At 42.7% G+C, this 26844-nt stretch overlaps 1 protein-coding gene across 2 annotated transcripts in view; it reads right to left on the reverse strand.

The window, feature by feature from the left end:
- Positions 1-24532: 24532 nt before the first annotated feature.
- Positions 24533-26844, reverse strand: part of LOC115097194 (inter-alpha-trypsin inhibitor-like) — a 34913-nt gene continuing 32601 nt past the window's right edge. Inside the window, exons 5-6 of one of the 2 annotated variants that reach the window (XM_029612788.1) lie at positions 26248-26419; positions 24533-24982 (exon numbers count right to left, since the gene is read on the reverse strand). In XM_029612788.1, the coding sequence (XP_029468648.1) occupies positions 26250-26419 (170 nt within the window). In that variant the 3' untranslated portion in view covers positions 24533-24982; positions 26248-26249. The remainder of the gene's footprint in view (positions 24983-26247; positions 26420-26844) is intronic. The other variant, XM_029612789.1, reaches the window with a different exon arrangement.

The raw sequence follows: 26844 nt of genomic DNA on the forward strand, positions 1-26844 counted from the left end.
CAGGCGGCAGGCACTGCAACAGATTTGGGACACATTGCCTAGCTTACTTTGCTCTTTCTGGGAGACCTGTGCCTTTGAGAAATCCGATCAGGGGTTTGAGAGGGAGGAGGGAGCAGGGCTCTGGCTTTCACTTTTGTCATGGTGCTTTGCTGGGAATGGGGGTGGAGCGATGCCCATGTAAACTCTTCCCGTGGTGGCTGAGACCCACGGGCGGGTTGTCAGCACTGCCTTCCCCCTCCCCCCCCCCCCCCTCCGCAGTTGCGGGATATTTACTTGGTTTCTCCTTATCTGTGGGACTCAGGGGGCGGGGGAGGAGGGCGAGCTGTTCTCTGTTCAGCTCTTTGCGCTTTGGCTGCTGCAGGCTGCAGCTGCTTGTGATCTCTTCACAGCCACTTTCTACTGCATTTGCTCTGCTCCGGCCATCCCAACTCCCTCCCCCCCTTCCCCGGCGGTGGACGGACTGGCTCGGCGACTCTTCTACCCTTTCCTCCTCCTGTGTGTAACTGTCCAGCAGCCCCTACTCCCTCCCCCCTTCCCCAGTGGCGGAGGAACGGGCTGAGTCATTTCTCGGAGTGGTGACTTGTCTGACCTTTCCTCCTCCCCTCTGTGACACCCAGCACGTAGCGCAGAGCTCTATGGTCCGCACATGCATGGTAGAGCTGCTCTCTACTGCGCATTTGCGGGCCGTCGGTCAGAGCCCATTTATATTGTAAAAAGGGTGTGTTGCTTGTACGTCCAACAGATGGCACTGTTTTTCCAAAAAAGCATGTTTTTACCTGTCACAGGTGTGACATATATATAATATAGGTATATAAAAACATGCGCGAATTCGAATGCAACGTTGTGTCAAAATTTCAAAGCAATCAGTGAAGAACTTTCAGAGATTTAAGATTTTGAACAAACGAACATTTTACATTTTTATTTATATAGATTACAGTTTCCACAATTTTTCCCGGCACTGAAGTCAGGCTTACCGGTCTATAGTTTCCCAGATCACCCCTGGTTCCCTTTTTAAATAAAGGGGTTACATTTCGCCAAGCGTTCCCATAATCGTTCCGCTTAGGAACTTTACAACTTAAGCCTACCTTGTAATATACGTTGCTCAGCCCTCTTATACCCTTAAGGGTTGTCTCTCTTTCCTTTCTTTTTCTTCTATTCCCAAGTTTGATCTCCTTGTTAAATGTAACTTTGCCTCTTCTGTTTACTCTATTGTTAAATGGTTAAGAGTGTTATCCCCTAGTTCCATGTAAACCGATTTGATATGACAATTGTCATTAAGGTCGGTATATAAAAGAATTAAATAATTAATAATAATCTTCCAGTCTTCAGGTATATTGGATGATTTGATAGGTTTCAAATTAATTGAAATGGGTCTGAAATTTCATTTTATGGTTCTTTCAGAAATCACATTACTATTTTGTATAAAATGAGACTAAACAATAGTGATGGTACTAGATAAGCTAGAAAACAGATGGTCTGTAGAATTTGGCACTGTTGTCACTGGCAATACTATTGAGAAGCTGTTTAGAAAATTTACATTTTCATACAGTGGATTCTGAGTTGCATGAGCTCCAGTTTTGCGTACTCCACAGAGGTTATTATGCCACTATTTCAAATGAAGATTATTTTTTCAAACATATGTATTAAATGTAGTATGTACATAGGTAGACACACATAATTTTCTGTTATGTGTGAAACTTTATGATTTTTGGGACATGGTATTAACTAATATAACGAAAACGAACAAACGATGAATATGAAGGGAATGTCTCATATTGGAAGAAATGTCATGGGCAGAACTCTTATCTAATGGATGCTCTAAATTTGTGCAGCTTGGCCATTTGTTTGCTAAGTTAAGTATGCTGCAATTTTGGCTTGAAGAAGCTGCTCCGCCTAGGCAGCTCTGGTATAATTATATGCTCAAATGGAAGAAAATTGAAGAACTTGATGCTAAATATTTGCATAAGCAGCTTCCCAAGGATTATGTACTTGTGTGGGAGACTTTCATAACATGTATACCTTCCTTTGATGATGCTACACAGGAACCTGGCTACACCCTCTTGCCTACTAATACAATTCAATCTAGTCATCCCGATTATTGTTTATTGTATTGTGTGTTTTCCTTTTGTTTGTAATCTATAAAATGTATGCCTTTGTGTGAATGGAATGTCTTGCGTTTGTATGGCTGTTTTGGCAGCCTTGCTCATGCTTAAAAAAAAGAAAATATAACAGACAACGTTGTTTTATTCATCATTGTTCTTTATTTGGATATTGTTGTATGTTGCATTAATTAAATAAGATTTTAAAAAAACAATTTGAATCAAAACATTTCTATTTAATTTCCTTATATCAAGAAGGAGCAGTACAATGTGGCAGGATAACTATACAAATATTTTGAATCAAAACATTTATATTTCATTTCCTTATATTAATAAGCAGCTATTGTGCCATGGTATGTACCTGAGAGATGACAATGTCACATTAAATACTGCTCACGTATTGTTACTTCAGACTAGATTCATCAATAATTCTATAATTAATTCTATCATAGTTCATATTAAATCAACTAAATAACTGAGGACAAGAAACTGGCACAGCCTATTCAGGACTGGCTCTAGGATATTGTTGCAGGCGCGGACCCTTGGACCGAGATGGAATTGACGCAAGCTGTAGGGTGGAGCCCTGCAGGTCCCCACCGTCGGCTGGCAAAACTGGAGAGGTAGAGGCCCAGCGGAGCTTCACCTATACCAGCCCTTTGTTACCAGTCGAGCTTAGCATGGTCCCGGCTCCTCTGCAGTTCCATCGCTTAGCAGCCACAGCCAGCAACAACGTCGCTCTATGCGTTTTGGGCTTAGGCTCCACCCCCTTTAAGCGAGTCACCTCCCGGAAGCCCTGCAATCGCGCGGGAACCTTTTACTATTTAAAGCATCGAGCCCAGCACAGCATTGCCTCAGCTACAGGCTTGCTTGTGCTGGTGCTCTGTTCGGATAGTGTTGCTTTCTGCCTGACTTGGTCTGCCTGTGTTATTTCTCCCCTGCTGCCTGCCTACGAACCGGACCGGACCTTGGACTTGCCTCTGCCTTGCTGCCTGCCTATGACCCGGACTTGACCTTGGACTTAGCTCTGCCTTCGACCCGGGCCGGACCTTGGATTTGCCTCTGCCCTGCTGCCTGCCTATGACCCAGACTGGACCTTGGACTTGCCTCTGCCTTGCTACCTGCCTTCGACCCAGACCGGACCTTGGATTTACCTCTGCCCTGCTGCCTGCCTATGACCCGGACTGGATTTGGACTTGCCTTGGTTACATTGAACTTCTGTGGCAGGATACCACCTTCACAGACTACCTTGACTTGTCCATTGTGGCCTAGGTAGGACTATTAACTATCAAGGATTCATATATTCATAACAGTTAGCTGAGGCCATGGATTTAACAGCATAACAGGCCATTCCTGGGCTAGCTTCTTGCATCCAGCAGCAACAGGGGTATTGGAGAGAATGGTGGCTAGAATGGATGCCCTCTCAGTCTCGGCCCCGGCCACTCCTACATCCACTCCTGTTCTATGTTTAACACCACCACGATTCAACGGAGATCCTCAACTATGTCGAGGTTTTATCAACCAATGTTGCATGCATTTCTCACTTCAGCCTACGTTATTTCCTACTGACAAAACTAAGGTCACATTTATTCTATCTGTCTTGGAGGGACCTGCCTTGGCGTGGGCTTCTCCTTTTTGGGAGCGAGAGAATCCACTGTTAGACAATTTGAATGAATCCTTGAGAGATGTCCATCTAATTTTTGATGAACCTGGTCATTCCTCCTTGGCAGCAACAGAATTACTCCAAATTAGACAAGGTACTCGTTCAGTTGGGGAATAGCAGTTCAGTTCCATACGTTAGCAGCAGAACTACGATGGGGAGAGGACAGGCTCATGGCCATATTTCGACAAGAACTTTCTGAAGCCATTAAAGATGAATTGGCAGGTCATGAGATACCAGAGAATTTAGAAGAATTAATTCATCTGGCCATTCGATTAGACTTACACTTCCAAGAACGGTCTCGGGAGAGGGCCATGTTGTGACGACCCATTCGGTTGGCTCCAGCCTTCCAGTGACCTCTCATGACTCCCAGGGTGTTGGAGGCTCAAGCGTCGTCAAAGGAACACATGCAAATTGATCAATGTCGATTAACTCCTGAGGAACAGCAACGGCGTAGACTGAATAATCTCTGCCTGTATTGTGCGGGTCCAGGACCCTTCGCTAACAAATGTCCAAATAAATTGGGAAACTCTCGGGCCTAGGGTTGGTTGGAGAGGCCTCCATGGGTTGATTTGGCTCCTCTCCATAGATTCTGATTCCAGTTTCTATAACCTTCAAACAAGAGACACTTCACTATCAGGCCTTTTTGGATTCCGGAGCAGTAGGCAACTTCATTGAAGAGGAGCTGGTTAATCAATTTCATATTCCTATAGAGACTCTCAAAACTCCACTGGTAGTCTCATCCGTTTCTGGACAGCCCATAGGAGACAAAATTGTCTCTATCACACAACCCATCAAAATGAGTACAGGGCTACTTCATCACAAAACCATACAATTATTCGTCCTTCCCTCTTCCGTCAACCAGGTTATTTTAGGCTTACCCTGGCTAAGAATACATCAACCCCATCTAGACTGGGGAACTTTGCAACTGGCCAAATGGATTACTCATTATCAACAAAATTGTTTGTCTACAGTTCATCCACTCAGCATATTCCTATGAATATTCCATCTTCATTACCTTGCCAATATGCTGAATTTATTGATTTTTTAGCAAACAGCAAGCCGAGACTTTACAACCACATCGTTCCTATGATTGTGAGATCGAGCTACTTCCAGGTAAAGAGCCCCCCAGGGGGAGGGTTTACGCCCTATCAGAACCAGAATCAAAAGCCATGAGCCAATTCATCCAGGAGAATCTAGTGAGAGGATTCATTAAACCTTCTTCTTCTCCGGCTGGAGCAGGATTTTTTTTTGTCAAGAAGAAAGATGGCTCATTACGGCCTTGTATTGATTATAGAGGACTAAATGCTATTACTAAGAAAAATTGGTATCCAATTCCTCTAATATCAGAACTTTTTGATAGTCTAAAAGGAGCTAAAAGCTTTACAGAATTCGACCTTCGGGGAGCCTATAACTTAATCAGAATACGGGAGCAGGATGAATGGAAAACTGCCTTTAATACGCATGATGGACACCATGAATATCGGGTTATGCCTTTTGGACTATGTAATGCTCTGGCAGTTTTCCAGAATATGATTAATGACATTTTTCGAGATTTCTTATATTCCCACGTCATCGTTTATCTGGATGACATCTTAATTTTTTCTAGAACTGAACAACAACATCAAAGTCATGTCAAGCAAGTCCTACAACGTCTCCGAGAGAACAAGTTATTCGTTAAATTAGTCAAATGTCTGTTCCATCAGGATGAGTTACCATTTCTGAGATACATTGTTTCTAAAGAAGGCTTACTTATGGATCCGGAGAAACTTAAGGCCATATTGGACAGGCCCCAACCCATGGGGCTTAAAGCCTTACAAAGATTTTTGAGGTTTTCTAATTATTATCGACAATTCATTCCTGGCTACTCCACCTTGGTAGCACCCCTTACTGCTTTAACTAAGAAAGGAGCTCCAATTTACAATTGGACCTCGAAAGCCCTCCAGGCTTTTCAATACTTGAAACAAGAATTCATTAAAAATCCTTGATTCAGCAAAATCCTTGATTCAGCAAAACCTTTTATTGTGGAGGTGGACGCATCAGCTTTAGGAATTGGAGCCATCCTTTTACAACCTTCAGACTTGGGTAAATTACTTATCTGCGCTTATTTTTCCAAGAAATTTTCTCCAGCAGAAAAGAATTATGCCATAGGAGAACGGGAATTATTGGCTATCAAGGCTGCACTGGAGGAATGGTGACATCTTCTAGAGGGGACCAAATATACTGTCAATAACTACATGGACCACAAGAATCTTGCCTGTTTATCACAGACTCAATGGTTAAATCCTAGACAAACTCGTTGGGCTTTATTTTTTTAGTTGATTCGATTTCAAGATACATTTCTGGCCTGCAGAGAAGAATTTACGAGCAGACTCACTATGTAGGAGCTTTATTGTTGAAGATACCCCGGAACCATCCCGTCATATAATCAACCCAGCTCAGATAATAGTGGCAACCACTTTTACGATTCCTGTGGGCAAAAAGGTAGTTCCAAAGCGGCTTAGACAAAAAGTTCTCCAATGGGCCCATGACTCCCATTTGTCCAGACATCCCCGCGCATGTTATAAAATCGGGCGTAGATTTGTTCACCCCGGGTTGCGCGAACAAATCTACACCCGCGCATAAGATTTAAAATCTGGCCAAAGTGTTTCACATTTCCTTACTCAAACCTGCAATTTTGTCCTGGCCCTCCAAGAGGACCAGGAGAATAATTCCCTCACTTATACAGAACGACATGCAGTATGAGGTTAAAGAAATTTTGGACTCAAGGAAAATTAGAGGACGATTACAATATTTAATATCTTGGAAAAATGTTGGTCCTGAGGAGAATTCTTGGGAGCCACTTGAGAATATCCAGGCATCTCGTTTACTCCGACAATTTCATCAACATTTTCCTCATAAACCTTGTCCAGGAGACAGGAGGAGGGAGCCTTGTGGGGGAGGTACTGTTACCGTTCGAGCTCAGCATGGTCCTGGGTCCTCTGCAGTTCCGTTGCGCAGCAGCCACAGCCGGCAACAATGTCTTTCTACATGCTTCGGGCTTAGGCTCCGCCCCCTTTAAGCATGTCACCTCCCGGAAGCCCTGCAATCGCGCGGGAACCTTTTACTATTTAAAGCGTCAAGACCTGATAGGGGGAGATCACGTGAGGTAGCGAAGAAGGTTGATGTAGGCATTTTTCACTCTCTGCCCTGCTTTAACATCCAACCTCATCCTCCGTGCTACAACATCAACAGAGCCAACAATTAACTCTCAGGATCATTTCTCACATCTAAGGGACCCAATATTACTGAAAATGATGACTCGAGTGATCCGCAAAGACAAAGACATGAAGAAGGAAAAAGTAGGGGCCTTGATCCGCCGTCCCCCCTTGCAGCTGAGTCGACTGCATCACATCCTCTTGCCACCTATATTGAGCATGTAAAGATGGCGGTGGCGGCGGCAATCGGCATGGAGTGAAAAGCTATTGCTGATAAATTATCTGAACTTACCAATACCCTTATGAAAATCTGTAGAGAATTGGATGTCGGGGGTCCAAGATGGCCTCATCACTGCCCAGTGTGATATCGCGGTTCTTCAGGCCTCGATGGCGCAACAAGTGCAGCGGGTCGAGGACCTGGAGAATCGCACCCACCGATCAAATATCTGCCTCAGAGGGCTTCCGGAGACCATTTGCGATCCGGACCTCTCTGCCTTTCTTGAGAAATGGCTGCAGGAATAACTGGCTCTCTCGACTACAAATGGACCCTTATGGGTGGAGCAAGCCCATAGACTAGGCCCCAGGCAGGTAACAGCCTTGCGCTCTCAGCCGGTCATTGCAAAATTGCTCAATTATGCCCATAAGGTGGATATGCTGCGAGCACTCCAGGGGGGCCGCTCTCATACTTATGATGGCCAGAAGATCCTCTTGTTTCAAGATTTTTCAGCGGGAGTCTCAGCGCAGCGCTGAGCTATGGCTCCGCATTGCTCCCAGCTGATAAATTTGGGCCTTTGTGGCACACTGATATACCCGGCTCGCTTGCGTGTGATGACCAACATGGGAGTAAAATGGTTAGACACTGCTGAAGCAGCTCAAGCCTTTGTACAGGAACGTACACGTCAGGCATCGGGAAATCAGAGCTGAATGTGCTTGCTTCGGTACTGCAAATGAAGATTAAGGCTTAACCTAGTGGGTAATATACATGAGGGGGAAGCCTGGAATTCTCCGCTCTCCAGTGTTTTTTTCATTGAAACTGCGTCTCTTAGCGTTCCATCTGATCCATACCATTCCTTGGCGAGCGCGTGGAGCCTCTCCCCTTGTTATGACTTTCGTCAGTTGTGCCTAAAGAACAGACTGCTGTCCACTGGCACGGTGAAAACTCCATGGACATGTCTCCTCGTTTTGCTCTTTCTCCACAGTTGAGTTGAAGGCAGCCCCTATTTACAGTCAGAAGGGGAAAACGCTGCCACTAATTCTCTCGCCCTTTGGTGCTCGACACTGACTAATGATTCTGATCATTGCTCCTGCTCTATAGGAAGGTGGATTGTCCGCCGTTTGTGTTTCAACATTTTTTATTCTTTAAATTAGCGGGCAGCACTTTTTACAGGCGACCTGGATGCACCATCTTGATAGTGGTTCGCTTTGGGTTTTTTTTACATCCCATATCTCATGACTAATCCTGTCTCTATGTAACCAGGCCAGTCTCCAGCCCCGTGGAGGTGAAGTTGTTTTGGAGGGTATTGTGTGCCCTCTGCTTTGGCCCGAGACTTGGCTGGGAATCCCTGGCTCTCCTGATCTGTTGTGGAGGGCTAATATTGTTTTTTTATTGCTGTGCAACAGGTCTGGCTGTTGTTCTTCGTAGTCCACATGCTGGGGACTCGTTAAATATCACTGAATGCCAGGGCTTGCTGAGTTCAGCTAGTACTGATCATTTTTTTCTTTTTTTTTTTAAACTCGTGAGAGTTCAAAGACCAGCAGAGCCACTAATTTGACCTTGTCTATTTAAAGTATGCGGGTCACTAGTTCTCATATGGGATAACTACACAGATGGCGCTGTATTGTTTTTCCCTCTCCCCCCGCAGTTTTGGGGGGAGGGCCAAGTTTCATATGTTACCTGTTAAAATTTAATTTTATAGTAGCTGGCTTCTCTCATTCTCTTGCCTGTTACATGTTGGCATATGGAGGTATGAGGCTGGATGGGGGGAAGGGGTGGGGGTGGGGAGAGGTATGTTTTCTGATCTTCTCCCATTGAGAAAAGGATCAGTGATCTCTCCAGATGGTGTTATGGATGGGGTGGGGGAAGGTATGGGAAACGGGAATCGGAGGGGAGGGGGGGGGAGGGAGGATGATGGGAGGGAAGGAAAAATTGTCCCTGAATGGTATGTCAATTCTTTTTTACACACAAGTGTCTTTTCAGCCTATTGGCCCTTTGCCAAGTATTCTTTGCTTCGAAGGTGGACCCCTGCTGGGAGGGCTCATGCTCGACTTTTGGCGAAACATCTGATTCCATCATCTCAGTCGTTAATTAAATTCTAAAAAGCAGACGCGCGTAGTCTCCTGGAATGTGTGTGGACTTCATTCCCCAATTAAACGTTCCAAGATCCTTACACATTTAAAAAATAAATCTGCTAATACTGGATTCCTACAAGAAACCCACCTATCTGATTTGGAACATGATAAATTACATAAATATTGGGTGGGCAACCACTATTATGCTTCAGCTACCTCTTGGACAGTGGGTGTGGAGATTCTGTTCCACAAGAACTTACCTATCCTAGTCCGAAAGGAAATTAAAGACCCAGATGGCCGTTACCTTATTCTGGTTACTGAGTTATATCACAAGACTGTGGTTTTCTGTAATATTTATGCTCCCAAAACTTACTGCCCAGCATTTTTTCAGGCTCTTTACCAACACTTGCTTCCTTACACTGCTGAAACGCTTATTTTTTTTTTGGGGGGGGGGGGGGGGATTTTAACACAATTCAAGACCCTCAGCTTGATGCATCTCAAAATCGGCGCAGGGAGTCGGGGATGGGAAAGGGCCCTGCTTTCTTGACCAGAGCCTTACACTTGGTGGACACTTGGCGCACCTTGCATCCGGAGGAAAAGGAGTTTACTCACCTGTCCTGCACGCATGCCACCTGTTCCCGCATTGATTATTTCCTCACCAGCGGCCACACTTTTACAAATGTGTATGAGGCTGGTATTGAAAATATCGTGATCTCTGATCATGCCCCTGTATGGATTGACTTGTGTTTCCATCCTCTTCGACGGCGGCTCGGCTTTGGTGGTTTCCCTTCTATATTGCGGAGGATCGGAATTTCCAAAAGTATCTAGGTGAGCAATGGTCCGAGTATGAGAAACTAAATCAGGAGCATAGGGCACAACCCAAGCTATTTTGGTATACGGCCAAAGCAGTCCTAAGGGGTGATATCATTTCATACCTGGCACACTGCCATTGTGTGTTAAATAAAAGGGTCTTACACCTTAATTCTCAATTGTGCAAAGTCAAGGCTCAACTCCTTCAGACCAATATGGACCCTGTGCGAGATAATTATCTTTCTATTCAATGTGCCTTAAACATGCTGCTGCATCAACGAGCCAAAAAGAGCTTGCTTAATTATCAGTTCCAGTCATATCAATACAGTAATAAAGCTGGCAAGCTGATGTCCCAATTGATTAGGGATGTGAATCGTTTTTTGACGATTTAAAATATCGTCCGATATATTTTAAACCGTCAAAAATAGCGCCGCGATACAATAACAATTCCCCTGATTTATCGTCAAAAAATCGTAAATCGGGGGAAGGGGGAGGGGAAGGGGGAGGGCGGGAAAACCGGCACACTAAAACAACCCTAAAACCCACCCCGACCCTTTAAAATAAATCCCCCACCCTCCCGAACCCCCCCCCCCCCCAAATGCCTTAAATTACCTGGGGTCCAGAGGGAGGGTCCCGGTGTGATCTTTTACTCTCGGGCCTCCGGTGCGTTGTAGAAATGGCGCCGGCGCTACCTTTGCCGTGTCATATGACAGGTCAAAGGTAGCGCCGGCGCCATTTTGTTTTTTGTCCCCCGACGTCAGGAGCGTAGGAGATCGCTCCCGGACCCCCGCTGGACCCCCAGGGACTTTTGGCCAGCTTGGGGGGGGGCCTCCTGACCCCCACAAGACTTGCAAAAAGTCCAGCGGGGGTCCGGGAACAACTTCCTGCACGCGAATCGTTTTTCCGTACAAAATGGCGCCGGCCATACACTGTATGGCCGGCGCCATTTTCCGTACGGAAAAACGATTCGCTCGGACGTCGGGGGACAGGAACCAAAATGGCACCGGCGCTACCTTTGCCCTGTCATATGACAGGTCAAAGGTAGCGCCGGCGCCATTTCTACAACGCACCGGAGGCCCGAGAGTAAAAGATCACACCGGGACCCTTCCTCTGGACCCCAGGTAATTTAAGGCATTTTGGGGGGGTTCGGGAGGGTGGGGGATTTATTTTAAAGGGTCGGGTGGGTTTTAGGGTTGTTTTAGTGTGCCCGAGAGTGGAAGATCACACCGGGACACCCCCCCTCCCCACTGGACCCCCAGGTAATTTAAGGCATTTTGGGGGGGTTCAAGAGGGTGGGGGATTTATTTTAAAGGGTCGGGGTGGGTTTTAGGGATGTTTTAGTGTGCCGGTTTTCGATTTACACAATTTACACGATATTTAAAAAACCCAAACTGCGACGATCCGATTCCCTCCCCCTCCCAGCCGAAATCGATCGTTAAGACGATCGATCACACGATTCACATCTCTACAATTGATACGATCTTCTCGCGCCCCACGTTTTATAGCTGGTGTATAGAATGCGTCGTGATAAGTTGAGACGAATACACAGTCTATTCTGCGCCTTTTCCGTGAATATTATCCTAAACTTTATCGCACTGAGGGTTGGTCGGAGGACACCTGTTCACATTTCTGTGCCTCACAACCACTTCCACATCTCACAGAGAGCAAAAGTAAGTCCTGAACTCCCCTATCTCGTCCACAGAAGTTAAAGCAGCGATCCATCAATCCAAACACTTGAAATCCCCAGGCCCCGATGGATATTCTGTGGAATTTTATAAATATCTCATGGACAAGGTGGCTGATCCCTTAGCACGGAGCAGTTATCCAACCCAGATGAATCACGTTCATATCGCTCTCATTCCGAAACCAGGGAAGGAACCCTTGTCTCCTGATTCATATTGGCTGATCTCTTTGCTAATTTTGACCAAAAGCTGTTGGCAAAGATTCTGGCAGATCGTTTGGCCATCTTCCTTCCGTCCCTTGTGGGTCATCATCAAGTTGGATTTGTATGGAAGCGCTATGCCCTCTCTAATATACAGCGTGTGCTTGCAGCGATGGAAATGTGTCAACAAACCGCTACCCCGTATCTAGCTATCAGTTTTGATGCTGAAAAAGCTGTCGATAGGGTGGAGTGGAATTATTTGTTTTACGTGTTAAGGCTGTTGGGATTTGAGGGTCTCTTTTATGACGCAGTCCAATTGTTATATAAAGATCCTCAAGCAACATTAACAGCAAATGGCGAACAGTCTGAATCTTTCCCTATTTGACGTGGCACACGCCAGGGATGTCCATTGTCCCCATTGCTCTTTATATTACAATTGGAACCGTTACTGGTAGCCCTACAGACAAACACCCCCCCCCCCCCCCACCCCGGATCCGGGGCATTCATTTTGGTGAGGAAATTTTTAAAGGTGCTGCTTTTTCAGATGACCTCTTGGTTTTTCTGATGGATCTTTATTCTTCTCTGTCCCACCTTTTAGAACTGTTCGAGGCATTTGGAGTCTTTTCTGGCCTTCAGCTAAACAGAAATAAATCTTCGGCATTGGCCTTCCCTGACACGCTCCGGGACATTGGTGGGCTCCTTTCCGTTACAGTGGGCGGGTGCCGCTTTTCGCTATTTGGGGGTCTACCTTTCAGCTGATCCCGCCCAGCTTTATCAGCTGAATATTCCTCGTCTCCTTACTTAGACGCAGGAGATGCTTCAGTGGTGGCAGCCCTTACCTCTGGCTTTAAATGGCCGGATCCATCTGTATAAAATGATCATTCTTCCAAAATGGCTCTATTTACTCCAAACGCACCCCTGCAGGTTTTACATCAAGACCTAGTCTTGGTTGAACGTTCTATATGGCATTTTGTTTTGGAGAGGAGGGAGAGCGCGTCTGTCCCTCACTTGGTTACAGGAACGGTGGGGAGAGGGTGGGTTGGGTGTGCTGAATCTGGCTTTGTACAACTTAGCCAGTCACATGCGAGTGCTCAGGGACTGGATTGTAGGTACTTCCTCCTACACAAATCTCACCGCAGACAGAGCTCTAGCATATCCTGTTGGTTTGACCTACGCACTTCAAGTGGAACCTGGTAAGCTTCACGCCTTCTTGACTCCCTCTATATTGATCCACCCGATTAGACGAGCCTGGGAACTTCTTACTAAATGATTGCGGGTACTCCGAGTTTGTGCATACCTATTACCGGTAGTTGGTAATGCGGATTTCTCTCCGGGATTCCATAATGCAGCTTTCAGACACTGGCAGACTATAAGTATTACTCATATGGGTCACGTACTTACACGGGAGGGTAGACCACTTCCTTATACTGAACTCCAGGAGTATTATGGATTGGGAAGTTCCTCAGCGTTTCCCTATTTACAAATTGCCCACTATCTGCAAGCTTTACACTTAGTGTTCGTGCAACAGACTACATTCCAGAAACTAGATAAAATTCTACAATTGAAAGACCTCAGGCTCCCTCTTTACCTTACTTTTACAAGCAGCTGCACATAGAGGGGAGGATGGGGATATTTATTTATTTTATTTATTTAACAGTTTTTTATACCAACCTTCATAGTAAATTACCATATCGGATCGGTTTACAGATTAACAAAAGGGAAAAACAACAAGAGTAACAAATCCACGTAAACGAAAGATAACAATAAGTAGGAATAAGTCAAAAATTACAATCAACAAGGGGAGAGAACTTGGAAGCTTGCAACAAGCTGGAAGGAAGATAGGCCAGTAAAAGAAATTTTACCATAGAAAGTACAAGTTAAAAACTTAGACGGTGTTTTAACCTTAATGACTCAGAGTCCAATTATTCCTTCATTGAAAAATGGAGTGCCAGACCGAGTAGCAATGAAGGCCAACTATTGATTGTCTGGTTCAGAGAAGGCTTGTTGAAAGAGCCAGGTCTTAAGTCCTTTTCTGAAAGTTAAAAGGCATGGCTCCAGTCTGAGGTTTGATGGGATACTGTTCCAGATCGATGGGCCTGCTATTGAAAAGGCTCTGTCTTTGGTCATAGCGAGGCGTGAGGCTTTAGTGGGGGGAACATTCAGAGTGCCTTTGTACATGTCTCTAGTTGGTCTGATAGAAGAATAGAGTTTAAGAGGTATTTCCAGGTCAAGTTGAAGTTGATGATGGATAGTTTTATGGATTAAGGTGATTGATTTGTAAAGAATTCTGTAATTTACTGGTAACCAATGTAGATTCCTGAGAATGGGTGATATGTGATCATGGCGGCTGGTACTGGTTAACAATCTTGCTGCCGCATTTTGAATCATCTGCAGCGGTTTAGTAGAGGATTTGGGAAGTCCTAGTAGCAGGGCGCTGCAGTAGTCTATTTTGGAGAACAGTAACGCTTGGAGGACTGTCCTGAAGTCGTGGAAGAATAAGAGAGGTTTAAGTCGTTTTAGGACCTGTAATCTGTAAAAGCAATCTTTCGTTGTTGTGTTGACCATTTTCCTGAGGTTTAGTCGGTTGTCTAGAATCACCCCAAGATCTCTCACCTGTTTACATGTGATGTGAGCGTTGAATGATGTTGGTTGATGGATATTATCATTTGAGGAGATGAGGAGAAGCTCTGTCTTAGAAGCGTTAAGGACCAAGTTTAAGCTATTGAGTAGATTGGTGATGGAAAGTAGGCAGTTATTCCAATGGGTGAGCGCTTTTGCTATTGAATCTGTTATGGGGATTAGAATCTGTACGTCGTCTGCGTACAGATAATGAATTAGATTGAGATCTGTTAACATTTGGCAGAGGGGGAGGAGGTATATGTTGAAGAGGGTTGGGGATAAAGAAGATCCTTGTGGTACGCCAAGATTAGATTTTGTTAGGGGAGACTCTTTATTATTGATTTTGACTTTGTAAGTCCTATTACTGAGGAAGGACTTGAACCAGTTGTACGCAGATCCCGAGATGCCGATATCTGCTAGACGATCCAACAGGATGGTGTGATTGACGGTGTCGAAAGCCGCCGAAATGTCTAACAAGACTAGTAAAAAGGAATGTCCTTTATCTAACCCCATAATAATATGGTCTGTTAGTGAGATGAGGAGGGTTTCCGTGTTGCGTGATTTCCGGAAACCATATTGCGAAGGGTGTAGGATCTTGTGGTCTTCCAGGTAGTCAGAAAGCTGTGTGTTTACCAATTTCTCCGTTAATTTAGCGACGAAAGGGAGGTTAGAGATGGGTCTGAAATTTGCTGGAACATTTGGGTCTAAATTGTGTTTCTTGAGGAGGGGCTTGAGTGAAGCGGTTTTTTAGGATGTCTGGGTAGCTTCCTTGGGATAGGAGGCTATTTATTATACTGGTCAGAGGTCCTGAGATCAAGTTAGGGATTAGAAGCAGGAGTCTCGATGGGATGTTGTCAGCTGGATGGCTAGCAGGTTTCAGTTTATTTAGAAGGGATTCAATCTCTTTGGTGGAGATTGATTCGAAACAGTCAAATTTGGGTCTATTTAGAGAATTGGAATTCTCACCTGACTTTAGGGGGGTTGTATTTGTAGGAAGGAGGGCGAGGGTATTTAAGATCTTCTGTTGGAAGTAAGAAGCGAGTTCTATAGCTTTTGAGAGAGCTTGTTCATCTGGAATAGGTGGTGAGGTTGATTTAGTGATTTGTGATACGTAGGCGAATAAGGCCTGGGCATCATATTGAAAATGGTGAATTTTGTTTGCGTAGTATTCCTTCTTTTTCTTTTTCTTCGGCTGGCTAAATTCACGGAGTATTCATATGTGATACACTTGTTGATTGCTGGAATGGCGACGGGGACTTTCTGATGACATCACAAACACTGCAGACTTGTTTTAGGAAGTTGGCCAGGCTCTCGTACAATAGCTACTACCAGGAACTACAATATAAATTTTAGGGGAGGGGCTAACCATCAGCAGCTCACTGTTTCTGCTTACTGTGGCCGCTGTCCGCAAGTGCTGGGTACTTTAGCCCATGCTTTTTGGGCTTGCCCGGCTATTAAGCTTTTTTGGACCAATCTTGCTAAGTTTCTAGCCACAATATTGACTGTATCTATTCCAGTAGCACCTTTGTGACTCCTATTTGGCTGCACTCCTCCCCTGTGGATACGAGTCCCTGGCACCCGTTTGTTGATACAAAAAGCATGTTTGGTTGGGAAATGGGTAATATTAATGGGGTGGAGGGATGTAGACCCGCCCTCCTTCTGGGCATGGCAAAACCTCTTTTACTCCTTTATGCATATGGAGTATCTTTCTTCTTGAAGTTCACCTGCTCACCAGCGTCGTTTCCTCGCTATTTGGGAACCCTACATTCAGACTCTTCCACACCGAGCTCGGAGTTGTCTGCTAATTGACTAAATTTTATACTTCCTGGCATCGGATTACCGCTATGACTGAATACTGTTCTTTTACATCGAAGGCTGACCTTTGTGCAATATTTTTAAAATATTATGAAATAAAATATTGTAATGTGACATATAATATGATGTATATTCACTGCCCTTATTAATTATTGTTTAGTATTCAACTTGTACATGGGCCACTTTGAAAAAATTTGGATTGAATGTCAACATCCTTTTACTCAACACATTAAATCATGGCATCGTTACATTGACGATATCTTCATTTGTGGCAAGGCACCAAACAAGATTTTGATTCCTTTATTGGCTGGCTAAATTCACGGAGTATTCATTTGAGATTTACAGCCAATTTTCAATCTCATCAGATTACATTCCTTGATATTCTTGTTACTGAAGTGTCCAATGGGTTCACGACTACTCTAATAGAAAATCAGTAAGCAGCAATACTCTACTTCATTTCACGAGTGCTCATCCGCAGCACCTAAAAGAAAATCTCCCGACAAGTCAATTCTTCAGAATCCGCAGGCTGTGCTCGACCACCAGTGAATTCAAACAACAGTCTAGAATTTTAACTAACAGATTTCTAGATCGTGGCTATCCAGCCCAGTGTGTCAAACAAGCTTATTCGCGTGCAAAAAACACACATCGCGATTGGCTTTTTTAACCCCGCTTGGACAATGAAGGCAACAAGGACATTGTAACATTTGTTTTACCATTTTCACCGATGGCTTCCACCATGAGAAACCTCATCTTCCAAAATTGGCACATCTTACAATCATATGATGAGTTCTCTCAATTACTACGCTGTACTTACACCAGCGGTTCTAATCTTAGGGACCAATTGGTCTTTACTGATTCCACCCCGAGAATTTCATCCACTGAAGTTGGATCACATAGAGCATGTGGGAATTGTTCTGTTTGCCAGGTCATGATGAATGTCTCTTCACTCTTTTTTCCAATATTAAATGAGACAGTTTTTTTACATGCTTCAACGACTTGCATGACATCTGGGGTGGTGTACATAATTAAATGTCCCTGTGATAAATTTTATGTGGGGAAAACTAAATGTTCTCTAAGAACCAGATTGATTGAACACCATTCCTGTCTTTTTAACAATTGCATTACTGCTCCATTGGTAAACTACTGTAATGATTTCTCACGTCTTTGATGATTTGCATGTATGTGTTTTAGAATACATCCGCCCCTGCTGGCGCTGGGGAGATCTAAATCTTCAACTACTTCGCTCTGAACAATGATGGATACATCACCTACATACTGTACACCCCCTTGGATTAAACGCTAGCTTAGACTTACAGGTGTTCCTCTGAAGATTTTGGAATCATCGTGAGATGACGTCATCCCTGACATGGACTGTCCCCATTGGTTACATGATCTAGAGGTCCGCTTGATTTAAACAGAGGTTGTTCTTTGTATTGGTCTCTGTTTGGCATTGAAAATAAACAGGAGATATTTCAATCCCAAGTAAGGACTCAGCACTCATGTTCACCAAGAAAGCTAAGTATTATAATATATTTCTACTTTTTTGTCTTTCTCCTTAGTTCAAGTTTAATGGAGACAATTTTGTCCCTTGTAGAAGATTTAAAAGAGAGGCTCCTGATGAAGCTTTACAGTGAAACCTCTGCCGTTGTTGAGCCTTTTTGAAGTTTTGACTGTTTATTATACAGTTCTTTTTTTAAATATATCTGCACAGTGAGCCCATTGACTTAATGGACAAAGCGGTTTGATAAATTTTTTTTCACTGCAAAGCACTGCAAATGATTGTGATTTAATGGACAATTTGGTTTGATAATATTGTTTCTATTTTTGAGAAATCTCTTCCCAGCAAAGCACCGCAAATGATTGAGAAGACTGAGCGATCTCACTTATTGTAGGAAATATGCTGTCTGGCTTGCTGATGCGGTCTAAAGAATCATACATAACTCACATGATTTATACATACATTTTTTATTTTCATAAAGGTAAGAAATGGCTTAGAAGTATTCATTCATGAGTTTGTCAGCTTATGAGTGAGACTGAGCAACGTTTTCTGAATTTTTCCTATTGATCCCCATTTTTGTGATATAGTTTACTTTTTGGATTTTCTTGCTCTTTTTTTCATTTTGAAATACAAGTACGCCATGTGTAGTGCTCTCCCTTGATCCAACTCTCTAGTCATCCAATCAAAGAAATTGATCAGAATTGTCTGACAAGATTTACCTCTGGTAAGACCATGCTATCTTGGATCTTGCAGCCATTGGATTCCAAAAATTGCACTATCCTCTGTTTTAATAACAATTCCATTAGTTTGCTCACCACAGGTCAGACTAACTGGCCTGTAGTTCCCAGCCTCCTCCTTACTTCCACTTTTATGAATAGGAACCACAACTGCCCTTTTCCAGTCCTCCGAAACTATTCCAGACTCTAAAGAAGCCTTGAAAAGGGGGCTTCCAGTCAAGATGGCTGCTTGAGCGGATGCAGATTGGTGGAGCTCCCGGAGCCAATTTGAACTTTCTGATCACTTACTTATGAATCCTTTGCTTCTGATAAATTTCGGTCACTACACTACTGATGAAAGTTGGAACGGGCTGCCACTGCATTTTTTTAACTCACTGCGAAGTGTAATATGTCTGTTAAAGCCACACGTGGCATGCATGAAAAGCCTATAAATCAGTGGACCCTAAAATGGCAGTGGAACCTGATATGAGCTGATTCTTGATATTTCTAAGAGTGTGTCGGCAGTGGTAGAAGATCAATTGAAAAATTCCAAACAGCTCTTGAAGATATTAAAGAGTGTGGAGCGACATACAAATAAAATCGATAAACATGGAACGCAAGTTCCCTGCACAAGAATAACCATGGAAACCTTAACTACGCAGGTGTTTGCCTTAAAAAAAAAAAAAGAGAACAAAAGGCTAGAAGCAATGACAAGAAGACCAGGAAAACAGAGGGCACCGAAACAATATTTGGATTATCGGCTTATGTGAACAGGTAAAAGATGGATCTTGTTCAAGTTTGGTTACCCTGAACATTGGGACTGTTTTTAGAAATGGAGACCGTGCTAGTGGGAAGAGTGCAGTGGGTGGGCTCACTTGGAGATTTCAATGGTCATCCACGATCTGTGGTAGCACGTATCATGAATTATTCTACAAAATTTAGTATCATGCTGAGTTACAAGAAGCTGAACAATCTAAAATTTAAAGGCAGCAAACTATTTTTGTTTAATGACTATTTGGCAAGTCGGGGGGCTCTCAATCCAATCTGCAAAGAGTTGGTGAATAAAGATATACGCTTCACAGTTTTGTTTCTAGCAAAGCTTAAAATTTTTGGCATGGCAGGAGCAACAGGCACAGTTACACTGAATGGTAAAGAAGACATTGACAAATATATGCAGTCATTAAAGTAATCTACTGTGGGGTGACTTTGAGATTTTACAACAATCTTTATCTTGAAATAATCAGTTTTGGAAAGACTAGTTTGAGCTTGTGTTATAGATAAATATGGAAATGTCTCCCCATTTTTATGACACCACAAAATTGGTAATTTAAGTCTCGATCTGAATGCCATTCTCTTACCTCTCTCTTTTTTATTACCATTTTTGGAAAGCAATGTTATTTGTTACAAGGGTGACTGTATTATTGTTGGAATCTTCTGAGCATTCAGTGCCTTATCCACATGAGTAAGGGTGCAATTTTTGTTATGCCTGGAGTGAGTTGCATGATGGGTGCAGCAGCCTCATATATATATAAATCAGCTCGGACAGTTCTACCATCTCGCTACACTTATTTAATTATAGCAAATGCACTGATATATTTGCAAGTGTACTGATTATCAGACAGTTTGTTAAGAAATGGCTTTCATCACTTTGGTATTCAGAGTTGGATATGAATATCAGGCAGACAGATTAACACTCAGCTTTATTCTGGATTTACTGGAGAGTGGTGATCCTGCTCTTGTTTGAACCAATGGCCGTCTTTGACTGCTTTTCATTTTGTTTTCAACACAGAATTTATGTTTGCTGCATTTACTTTACTATCTTAGCTACCTTGTCAGTGGTGTCAATATCCCTTTCAAGGAACTATACATAATTTGGTATAATACACTGAGACATCTTAACTTGACAATTTATGTTATTTCATTATCTTACCTTGAATCATATATATATATATATATATATATATATATATATATAGGGTTCATTTATCTGGCCCCAGGGTATACTTCCTGCTGCAGAGTGAGTGCAGTGAGTAGGCTAGTATAGTCTCTTGGAGTTTTGTCATCTATATGTCTTTGTGTTGGTCTGTAGGATGATTGTGTGTGAGTGATGTTCAAAATGTATGGTGGTTCTCTGATTGTCTTCTATGGATATCTCACCATTTTGGTTGGGGTGCTTTTGCTGGGGAGTGCTCTAGCCATGGGTTGAAAAAGTTAATATTGGCTATATATTTTTTCATCATGCCATGGCTAATCTCTGTATTTTTTCCTTGAATGTCAATGGCATTCATTTGCCTATGAAGAGAAAGAATTGTCTTCCTTTAAAAAAAGATCATGCCCAGGTGGTTTTCTTTCAAGAGACGCACCTGTCCCCATCTGAGCATAAAAAGCTGAAAACAGACTGGGTGGGTCACATTTTCTTTTCTTCCTACAACTGTAGGTGTAGAGGAGTCATTATTTGAATGCACAAGTCTTTCCCATTTATTGCAGATAGGTAATTACTGACTCTGAAGGAAAGTATGTGCTGGTGGTGGGGAAAGTAAATCACACCAAAATTCTTTTTTGTAATATATATGCTCCAAATATTGATTATACATTTTTTAGTCAAATATTTACTTTGCACAATTCCCTGAATATCTGGTTATTCTGGGGGAAGATTTCAACTCTCTAGTGGATCCAAGTGTCGACTCCAAGCCTCCACATTTATCTGGGAAACATTTGTCATTTACTGGTATACCTTTTTTATTAAAAGAACTTCAGCTATTGGATGTTTGAAGGGAATTGCATCCATGTGAGTTGGAGTTTTCTTTCTACTCTGATGCTCATTAAAGCTATTCCCATATTGATTATCTGCTTTTATATTACATGTTTTGTTCACTAAAATGAATAGAGCATCTATTGGCAATTTTCTTTTGCCCAATCAAGCACCTATAGCTTTACAGATTCATAGGGTCATTTTCCAACTCACGTTATGGCATTTTCGCATGTGAAAAATGCCTTAATGCATGCAAAAAGCACCATAACTCATGGTGCAATGCTAATTTTTAAAAGGGGAGGGATTGGGGCAGAGTCGGGGGCAGGAATTTTGTAAAAGTGGGCTGCCTTCGCAAAGTGCAAAGCCATAATGCATGATATCACATAGTTTTAACGCAGAAAATAACTACACCATTTTCATTAGCATAAAGCTATGCAATGTCATGGGATATGCCATAACGCAAATAGCAATTTTTTTGCAAATTCCATTTTGGGCATTTTTAGGCTGGGGAAGGGCCTGAGATGTGGGGGGGTGGGGGGGGGGGGGAGAGAGACAGAGAGAGAGAGCGCCTCTGGGGGTGGCACCATAGTAAGCAGCTATTTATGCTTCTACATGAGTCCCACCTAGTAACTCGAGGTGAGGTTTAGGCAGTAGTGTAGGGGTTAGGGGCCACTTTGGCATGCAGAGTGAGATGTACGAACAGAACAGTGCACTCTTGTAAAGATTTATTGTCTTTCAGAGTGAGTTTCCTCACTCTGTACAATGTTCAATTGTACAATGTTCTCTCAGCCTAGCTTGATGGACTCTACCTGGGTAACATCAAGCTAGGTTGATAGAACATTGTACAAATCTCATCGTTGTGTGAGTTTCCACACTCCGAAAGACATCAAATTTTTTCAAGATGCACTGTTCTGTTCATACGTCTCACTCTGCATGTCAAGTGGCCCCTAACCCCTACACTACTGCCTAAACCTCATCTTGAGTTACTAGGTGGGCCTCCTATAGTAGCATAAATAGCTAACTACTACAAGAGCCTTATAAATTCTCTCTCTTCCCCCCCCCTCCCCCGCCGTGGCTGCAGGTAGGAAATGCAATTTTTGTGATATTACCGCATAGTGCGTAAAGTTAACACACTTTGCGGTAATACTTATACAAAACGCTAAGATAATGCACATTGCGATAAATAGGCTATTACCATAAAACACACCCCTCTTCCTATCGCATGCAATATTTTGATAAATCTAGCCCTCAGTTAGGTATTCCTTCCTCACCAGCATTTAAATGGCATCTTAGTCTTAGTTTGTACCATGAAAAACATTTTAAGCTCTACCTTATGCATAATTGGGAAGAGTACTTGGAGTTTAACATATCTCCTGATGTCAATCCAGATGCTCTATGGGAGACTGGAAAGGCTGTTATGAGGGGTGCCATAATTGTTTACTCCATTGGGCAGAAAAAACTTAGAGATCATGAAATCTTACGGCTCAATAAGGAGCTGCACAGCTTAAGGCCATGCATATTTCTTCCCTATGGGATGAAAATAGAGTTCAGATGAGGGATCTCAAACACACATTGAATCAATTGTTACATCAAAGAGCCATGAGATCTTACTATGGTTTTTGTAGTAAATCGTTTCGCTATGGTAACAAAGCTGGTAAACTATTATCTCATTTGATTCGTCGTGCCAAGCCACAGCAATTTATTTGTCATATGAGAAAATGGTTTACTCCAGTTGTTTCTGATATTAAGGATATTTCCGAGATCCTGACACAATATTATTCAGACCTATACTATGCTGGGCCAGGAAATGAAGGAGCCCGTGAAGATTTTTTTTTAGGAGTTTTAAATTGCCTAAATTGACAGATGCACAAGCAAAATACCTACAATCTCCTATAATATCTTTAGAAGTGCAGTATACTATCCAATGTTTAAAGCTGGCCAAGGTGCCGGGATTTTGCAGGGTTCGGTGATATCTCCCTTACTGGATATGTATAATTATTGTAGGGTATCTGGTTTTTTCCCATTTGGTATGAATCATTCTCTTATTACTATTCTTCATAAAAAGGGGAAGGATCTCATAAATCCTGGCTCTTACAGGCCCATCTCCCTAATTAATGCAAATGTTAAAATATTGGCATCTGTTTTGGCTAGGAGATTGAGTACTGTTTTACCCTTTTTCATATCTAAAGATCAAACTGGATTTATTAAGGGGATGCACGGAGTTTGCAATATTTGTAAACTATTGGAAGCTTTGTGGCTAGATGCTGAAAAAGCATTTGACAAAGTCCAAAGGCAGTATATGTTTTGGGTTTTAGAGAAATATGGCATGCCAGACTATTATCTCTCATGGATTAAATTACTATATGCTTCCCCGCAGACCCACCTACGGGTGAACGGATCTTTCTCAGGCAAGTTTCCATTATTTAGCGGAACCAGACAAGGTTGACTTCTATCCCCACTGCTGTATTTATTAACTATTGAACACCTTGCAATCAAAATTAGGGAATCTCCATCTATTTGAGGGCTTAAAATTGGGGGAAATGATTGTCATATTTGTTTGTTTGTGGGTGATGTGTTGTTATTTTTAGGTAATCCATATACTTTGCTTCTGCTTCATTTATTTCATAGTTTTGGGCAATTTGCTGGGTTAAAAATTAATCTTTCTAAATCTGAATTATTACCCCTTTATGATGCTACAAAACTACAGTGGCCAGGTGATATTCCACTGACTTGGGTGGATGGAAAAATTAAATATTTGGGGATTCGGGTGCCTTAGGGCAAAAGTAGATTGTACACTGACTTAACATCAGTAGTACAACAGTGGACATTAGGTTCCAGCTTCAGGCTTGGAAGGATTTACCTCTCTCTTTATTTAGGAGGAGTACACTATTTAAAATAGCTCTTTTTCCAAAATTTTTATAAAAACTTCAAATGGTACCATGCTGAGTGCATAATAAGGATATAATTGCTCTTAAATCTATGATAGGTCAATTGCTATGGTGTGGGAAAAGAGCTCATGTCAGTCTCCTAATGCTACCAGAGGGGAGAATAATCTTATTCCCAGAGACTCTAATGCAGACCTGGAGGGTTCATGTTCCAGATGTTCATCTCACCCTTGCATCCTCCAGAGCATTGTGGGTTGCACATTTAAACCGAATTAATTGTATATCACTATAATCATTTGTAAAGCACAAAAAAATGAATATAATTAGTTTTTATTTGTATTCTGCCTTTCATGACACATCACTGCATATTATATTCAAGTACTGTTGGTATTTTCCTAGCCCCAGAGGGCTCACAATCTAAGTTTGAGGCAATGAAGGGTGAAGTGACGTGCCTAAGGTCACAAGGAGTGTCAGTGGAAAATGAATCTTGGCTTTTCTGCTTTGCAGCCTGCTGCTCTAACCACTAAGCTACTCATAGGAAGCAAACCAACAAGTTCTGTGTATTTTACTTCTACTTCCCTACAGCTCAGTAGGATCATTTCAATGACTTCTACACTGACAAATCAATTTTTGAATGGCTTCCCAAAAATGTAGTCTTTCAAAATCTGTTTCCCAGCTGCTTATTCAGGGGATGAAAATCGTCGAATGAGGATCAGCTATTGGCCCAACAACGCAGGTCAATCTGAAAGCTAGACTGCTGAGTCTATGAAAAAAATAAAACAGATACATATTACAATTAAGACAGGAGGAATCACAGGTATTTGCATAAATGCCAGGTATTTCTTAGGAAATCAATTGGAGACATTTTTACTTCCTGCCAAGTAGAGGTAGGAAGAAGAGAGGCCTCTCATTGGCCTGAGCAGAAGGAGAAGACAAAGATAAAATAGCTGGAAGAAGATGACAGAGGAGGAGTCCCATTGGTCATGGGGGTCCTAAGGAGGTGGTGGGTTCCGGGTGGAGAGAGAGAGAGAGAGAGAGAGTGTGTGTGTGTGTGTGTGTGTGTGTGTGTGTGTGTGTGTGAAAGAGAATGAGAAGATTGTGAACAAGCATGTGTGTGAAAATGAGCATGTATGTGTATGAGAGAGCACATTAAAGTGAACAAGCAAGTGTGTGCATGAGATGAGAAAGTTTGTGTGCATACCACCGGACCTGCCTCCTCATGCTCCCCACCCAGACCCAGCCAATCATCAAAATCTCAGGGTGACTATAAATCAAAAGTTCCCAGATATGCTCATTGAAGGAAGCAGAGTTTTGCCGCTCTAGCAATCTGACAGTGTCAGGGAAGTTCTTGGCAGTATTTGCTTCCACCTCACGGTGTGTGTGTTTGTGACATGGACTCACATCTCAGACCATGCACGACCATCTTAGCAGAAGAGTATCAACCATTACAGAAAGGTGACACCTACTGGTCAAATTCAGGATAAAAATGCACCAGGTTCTGGATGGCACAGCACTCTGTGGTGACTGGCTAGGGATGTATCACTGCAATGGCTGATTTAGAAGGTTACACCCCTAGGTAGCTATGAAGACAGCTTATGGTGCCATACTCCAGGAAGGGCTGCTTCTAAATGAGCTGGAAAAGGAAATGGCCAGTAGGAAACTGCCAGACCAAAAAATAAAAATAAATATTGTCTGAAATTGAATGGCATAAGATGTTTCCTTATTGTTCAGTTTATAAATTATTTTTGGATAGAGAAAGCTCAATATGAAAAGAAATATTCCCACATTGCCTAAGGAGGAACCAAATCAAACATTGCTGTTGATGACCAGAGTCCACCTGGTAGGTTAAGCAAATTCCACATTTTGAGCATTTTGTGTTGAATCTGGGGTGATCTCTCTGTGAGATCAAGGAGTCCTAGGCCCCACATACAATGTCATCAGCTTCAAAGCCTGAACATGCTCCATCTGTCCCTGAAGGCATCTGCTTAACTTTATACCCTGAGCAAAAGCTTTTGTAAAGACATCTACCTTTACAAGGTTTTGCAGACACTGTTACACTCCTCCTCAGTGGAGAAATTGTTCATATTGCCCTGGCAGCCTCCGTAGACAAACGGAACACATTTGCCTTGCTCCAAATCAAATCTCCATTTATTCATTAGAGCCATGCAAGGCCCTTGATCTTGTGGCAAGGAGCATTGTTCTAAAGAAATAGAAGAGTGGGGAGGGTGAAAATACTTAGTGAACTGTCATGACTGCAGATTTGGCCTCTTTCTAATAGAAATGTTCTTTCACTTATAAATGACATGAAAATTTCAATGATATTTGTCATGTTATTTCCTTTGTTTTGCATCCAAAATGACAAACCACATAATAGAGAAATTAATTACCTGATAATTTCGTTTTCCTTAGTGTAGACAGATGGACTCAGGACCAGTGGGTTTTATGCCCCCCCCCCCCCCCCCTGCCAGCAGATGGAGACAGAGCAAGCTCATATCACAGTATACATAATCCTGCAGTGACCCCTGCCTGCCAGTATTCTCTTAAAAAGCAACTGTGGACAGACTATCAAAAAACTTGATTAAAAACAGGCAACCATAAATGTAGTCAAGTAACAAGAAACACTGA

The sequence above is a fragment of the Rhinatrema bivittatum genome, chromosome 8, assembly GCF_901001135.1.
Source record: "Rhinatrema bivittatum chromosome 8, aRhiBiv1.1, whole genome shotgun sequence".
In the NCBI taxonomy this organism is placed as follows: domain Eukaryota; kingdom Metazoa; phylum Chordata; class Amphibia; order Gymnophiona; family Rhinatrematidae; genus Rhinatrema; species Rhinatrema bivittatum.